Source organism: Aethalodelphis obliquidens, unplaced genomic scaffold (assembly GCF_003676395.1).
Source record: "Aethalodelphis obliquidens isolate GAN/ISIS:26980383/991018 unplaced genomic scaffold, ASM367639v1 scaffold14, whole genome shotgun sequence".
In the NCBI taxonomy this organism is placed as follows: Eukaryota; Metazoa; Chordata; class Mammalia; order Artiodactyla; family Delphinidae; genus Aethalodelphis; species Aethalodelphis obliquidens.
This window is the reverse complement of record NW_020837958.1, coordinates 38,325,388-38,331,387: the sequence shown is the minus strand read 5'-3', so window position 1 is coordinate 38,331,387 and position 6,000 is coordinate 38,325,388. Positions and strand designations below refer to the sequence as shown.

At 45.4% G+C, this 6,000-nt stretch overlaps 1 protein-coding gene across 1 annotated transcript; it reads left to right on the top strand.

Moving 5' to 3' along the window:
* Positions 1-3,338: 3,338 nt before the first annotated feature.
* OR52W1 (olfactory receptor family 52 subfamily W member 1) lies at positions 3,339-4,493 on the top strand. Its single transcript, XM_071066762.1, is given in 3 exon segments — positions 3,339-3,383; positions 3,385-3,978; positions 3,981-4,493. Coding segments are annotated over 3 exon segments (963 nt in total). The 3' UTR covers positions 4,305-4,493.
* Positions 4,494-6,000: the final 1,507 nt, after the last annotated feature.

The following is a 6,000-nucleotide window of genomic DNA, read 5'->3' as shown; positions in this document are numbered from 1 at the left end:
TGGGATCTTAGTTCCCTGACCAGGGATCGAACCCGCACCGCCTGCCTTGGAAGTGTGGAGTCTTAACCACTGGACCACCAGGGAAGTCCTCTAGTGCTATGTTAAATAGGAGTGCTGAGAGTGGGCACCACTGTCTTGTTCCTGATCTTAGAGGAAAAGCTTTCAACCTTTCCCCACTGAGTATGAAGTTAGATGTGGGCTTGTCGTATATGGCCTTTTTTATGTTGAGATATGTTCCTTCTATGCCTAATTTGTTGAGTTTTTATCATGAATAGATGTTGAGTTTTGTCATATGCTTTGTTTGCATCTATTGAGATGATCATGTGATTCTTTTTTTCATTCTATTAACATGACGTATCACATTGATTGATTTGTGTATGTTAAATCATCCTTGCATCCCAGGGATAAATCCCACTTGATCATGGTTTATGATACTTTTAATGTATTGTTAAATTTGTTGCTAATATTTTGCTGAGGATTTTTGCACTTATGTTCATCAGTGATATTGACTTGTAATTCTTTTTTTTTTAAATTTCTTTGGTTTTGATATCAGGGTGATGCTGGCCTCATAAAATGAGCTCAGAAGCATTCCTTACCTTGCAGTATTTTGGAATAGTTTGAGAATAGTTTGAATTTGGTTTGCCGTATTTCATTGAGAATTTTTGCATCTATATTTATCAGGGATATTGGCCTGTAGTTTTCTTTTCTAGCAGTGTCCTTTTCTGGTTTTGTTATCAGTAGAATACTGGGCTTGTAAAATGAGTTTGGGAGTGTTCCCTCCTCTTCAATTTTTTTCAAAGAAACTCAAACTCTTTGAGTTTCAAAGAAACTCAAATTCAAGCTCTTTTTTCAAAGAGCTTGAGAAGGCTGGGGGTTAATTCTTTAAATATTTGGTAAAATTTTACCAGTGAAGCCATCCGGTCCTGGACTTTTCTTCACCAGGAGAATGTGATTACTAATTCAATCTCCTTACTAGTCATTGGTCTATTCAGATTTTTTACTTTTTTCTGATTCAGTCTTGAACTGTAAATTGTATGTTTCTAAGAATTTTTCCATTTCTTCTAGGTTGTACAGTTAGTTGGTGTACAGTTATTCACGGTAGCATCTTATGACCCTTCGAATTTCTGTGATATCCATTCTAATGTCTCCTTTTTATTTATAATTTTGTTGATTTGGTCTCTTTCTCTTTTTTCCTTGGTTAGTCTAGCTAAGGATTTATTAATTTTGTTTATCGTTTTAAAGAATCAACTCTTAGTTTGGTTAATATTTTCTATCATTTTCCTGTTCTCTATTTCATTTATTTCTGATCTAATCTTTATTACTTCCTTTCTTCTGCTAACTTTGGGCTCAGTTTCTTCTTCTTTTTCTACATCCCTTAAGGTATATAGTGAGGTTGTTTATTTGGGAATCTTTCTTGCTTCTTAATGTAGGCATTTATTGCTATAACATTCCCCCTTAGAACTGCTTTTACTCATCCCACAGGTTACATTCTAACCTCTTAACATGTGTAAAATGGTACTACCACTTTTATTAGCTTCCCATCCTTTTTTAAATGTGTCACTGATTAAGTTGTTAATGTTGTGCGCCTACTCCCATTTTTCCCATAGGCCCTGTGGTTTCATTATATTATCTTACATAGTGTGGTGATTTTTAGAATATGTCTCATTATAGCAGAAAGAATTTTACTCAGTGGACGTGTGGATGATGGTGAATAACTCTTTTTCATTTCCATGGATACTGAAGGCTTCTGAAACTGTAGGAGCCCCTGTTAGCAAATGCTGTTTGCGTGGCTGTTTGGGCCAGCAATTTTGTCCCACAATTAAGAGCAATAAATATTTATTTATAGACAATTAACTACCAGGCATTGTGATAAGCAGTGGTAATATTGAGGCTAATAAGCACTGCCTGTAACTCTTTCAGTCTAGTGGGGGAGAGAGAGACAAGTAATTACAACAGAGGGGAACTGATGCTATTAAAGAATAAAGAAAACAAGGTCTTCTCTCCAGACTTCAGGAAGTCAGCAAAGACCTCCCAGAGGAAGTGTTCCTCGAACCCAGATCTTTCCACTGCCAAAAGTCAGTCTCTTTCCTTGTTGCCCCCATCCCTGCCTCCTTACTCTACTTCCTGAGTTACCCAGGCTAGCAGAGGCAGAACAGGGAAGAGTTAATGTGGCCCAGGGGGGAGGGGTAAGGGTCCTGAGGGAAGTGGGTAGAAAGGGCCCCACAGGCATTGGTCAAGGTGAAGAGAAGCTGCAAACACACGGTGCTTAGGCTCTTTCCCCAGTCAAGTCTTCTGCTGGTGCTTTCTTCCTCCTTCATTTATCCATCCAACCTTTATTAAGTTTCTGCCATTGGCTAGATTCTGGGAGGAATCGGTTCTACTCATCCTGCCTCCTCCAACACCAGAGATGCTTCTTCCTCTTCTGGCTGCCACTCTGGGTTGAGTGCCATCTCCTCCCCTTCTGTCACCTGTTCTGCCTCTGGCACCCCAGGAATGAAACTCGAGGGTAACCCCCTTCTGGTTCATGAAGAAGGAAAGAAGACAGAGAAGTTCCTTTTTTTTGCTGCCATCTCTTTCTCCATTGCTTCCCAGGCCCAGCATCAATTCTCCAGCCCACGTTCAAGTTCACTACTTCAGCATCAAGTTAAGAATAAAATACACATCCCACACCCCAAAAATCCACGAGGTTTTCTCCTGTCACATCAGCCTTCACTCCAGGTCCCATCTGCCTCCTCCTCCTGTTTCTCCTTCTCTCTCTACTCTCCTTCTTTCTTCTTGTGGGTTGGTGCCCAGAATGTTAAAGCTGGGCAACACTTAAGATAACTGCGCTCACCCGCACTGCAGAGCTGAGGAAGCTGAGGCCCAGGAGTTCTGCTTAAGGATACACAGTCAGGGACAAAACCAGCCTGAGGCCTGATCCCCACCCAGCACTGGCCTTCTCCCCATCTACAAGACCGAAATTGACTCTACTTGGACCCTTAGGAAGAAAAACATTCATCTCCGCTCCACTCTCAGCTGAGCTCCAAATGGAGGGCTCCAGCTATACTAGCCACTGCAGCAGTGACACCACACTTCACTACCACTGTCTCCCATTACTCCCCCTGCAATACTCATGGACTTTCAGGCACAAGGATTCTCCCGTCCCAGCTAGGGTTGTGACCTGGATTATCTATCCAAGACAGTCAAAGGTTATAACACTGCAATCCTCCCAGCCCTGCACCACTCCTACACATATCTGGATGGATCTATGCCACTGAGACACCCCCCACATCTCTCCCTTTGTCCTTCTCCTATCAGGACTGATGCCCCCATGAGCCCTAAAGCTTTGACCCCACAGGATGGCAGAAGCTCCACAGTCCAACTCCACCTTCTCACGCCCAACCCTTCTTCATACTGACTGGCATTCCAGAGTTCGGGGTTGCCCAGGCCTGTTTGACACTGGTCTCTGGGCCCATGTATCTGCTTTCCCTGCTGGGCAATGGAGCACTGCTGGCAGTGGTGGAGATAGACTCTACACTGCACAAGCCCATGTTTCTGCTCCTGGCCACCCTGGCAGCCACAGACCTGGGTTTAGCCACATCTATAGCTCCAGGGCTGTTGGCTGTGCTGTGGCTTGGGCCCCAGCCTGTGCCATACGTTGCCTGTCTGGTCCAGATGTTCTTTGTTCATGCACCAATGGCCGTGGAATCTGGTGTACTGTTGGCCATGGCCTGTGATCGTGCTGTGGCAGTAGGGTGTCCACTGCATTACCCCGTCCTAGTCACCAAAGCCCGCGTGGGCTATGCAGCCCTGGCACTGGCACTGAAAGCTGTGGCAGTTGTTGTGCCTTTCCCTCTGCTGGTTGCATAATTTGGGCACTTCTGAGCCAAGACCACAGACCACGCCTACTGTGCACACATGGCGGTGGTGGAGCTGGTCGGGGGTAACACTCTGGCCAGCAACTTGTATGGGCTGGCGCTTCCATTGGCCGTGTCAGGTGTATAGATATTCTAGGCATCACAGGCTCTTATGGGCTCATTGCCCACGCTGTGCTGTGGCTGCCTACCCAGGAAGCCCGTGCCAAGGCCTTTGGTACATGGAGTTCCCACATCTGTGTCATTCTAGCCTTCTACGTGCCTGGTCTCTTCTCATATCTCACACGCCTCTTTGGCCATCACACCATCCCAAAGCCCATGCACATCCTTCTTTCTAACAACTATTTGCTGCTACCATCTGCCCTCAACCCGCTCATCTACGGGGCCCACACCAAGCAGATCAGCGACCAGCTCCTAGAAACCTTTGCATTCAGAAAAAGCCAGTTCTAATAGGCAGTGAAAACAACGGAGGCTGGGGGTGGAAGTGGGGGGACATTCAGAGGAGTCTGGGGTCTGGAGGTATGGATTATGTCATCTTCGTCCCATGGTCTGCCTATGACTGTGATAATCACTCAACAGATACTTGCTGTGAAGGCTCTACTGTGTGTACCACTGGCATATGTAGACTGGCCTAGCCATGCATTCTGCCTGGGAGGAGGCAGGAGACAGGCTACCACATGTCACCATGCAGAGAAAATATGAAAAGGGACCAGGGAATTATCATGGGATCACAGTACACACAACTTAACTTAAAGACGACTACCCTCCTCCTCCTCCCCCTACGCTGCCCCATCATTTTAACCTAAGTCTGCCCCTGTTCCCACACAAAAGCTCCTCTACAGATCCTGGACCCGGGAGCCTGGGAAGACTGACACTGCCTCTGGAGGCAAGTGCTTGGGTACCTGTCTGGGATCACAGCCCTCTATGCCTGGAGCCAGATGCTGTTTTCAGTCTGTCCTTAGGGAAGGAGCTAAACAGGCTTATTCCCCACCTTCTGAGAATCTGGATAATGTGCCCCAGAGTCCCAAATTTGTCTAAAGACCCTGATCCTTAAGACATATTCAGTTCAGAGAATCTTCTTGGTCTCATGTGTAATCACTATTCCCGCTACCCTCACTGCGCTGCCCAAGTCTCGGGAGTTAATGGCTACAATGTCTCTCCCTGGGCCTGCAGCTTCAGGGGCCAGGGGTCCAACTGAAAGAAATTTTGATATCCCAGAAAATCGTTGTATTTAATATTTCACCTGTTTGCCTGAGGTCGAGGCATTATGGTCTCTTACCAGTCTGCCCTTTTGTGCATCCTGAGCCAGAATGTAGAATTCTCAAAAAAAATCCTCATCAAATAGAACTCCCATTTGTTCTGGCCAACATCACGAGTAGCACACGATGCTGGTGCAATATGATGAAATAGGAATATTTCACACTGTTGTGGCTTCCAGAAAACAGAGATATTAAACAGGAAGCATTGTGGTATTGCCCAACATGGGATTCACTTTCTGCTAAAAGACTCCACACTGCAAGGACATTGCACAAAAAAATCTTTCATGCCAGCATAAAATCCAGAATGAGAATATTCTCAAAAGGCAGGGAGTCACTGTTATGAGGTCAGAGAAAGCTATGGGCTGCACAGGCAGACCCAAGCTCTCTGGGAAAACTATCATAACCGTGGGTATTAGGGTTAGCCATTAAGACCTGAAGACCATTAAGACCTGAAGCCCAGTACAATCTGGACCACTCAGATGGCTGGACCAAGCACCATGGGATATCACACAGGAGGGCTGCAGATCCGAAAAAGCAAGTGATGCCATCTCCAGAGCCACGTGGGGTCTCACCAGGTCCTCATTAACAAGGAACTAAAGAGACAGCCCAGGAGCTCAGTGTGATTTTCAGAGGTGTTAATGCTGAAGCCAAGTGGATGAGGAGGAAATCTACGGTTCTCCTCAACCCAAGTGTGGGCTCAGTCATTCTCAAGGCTAATCTTTTTTCATGAAGTTCTAAGTTAAAAAGCCCTCCAGGCAATGATTTTACAGATAATTGTGACAAAATTCTAATCCTAATGGGTCATGAGTCTTTAAGATGTACACATCCTTCTCTTAGTGATTCCTCCTCAATAAATCTATCCTGACAAAATAGAGATGTGAACAAAG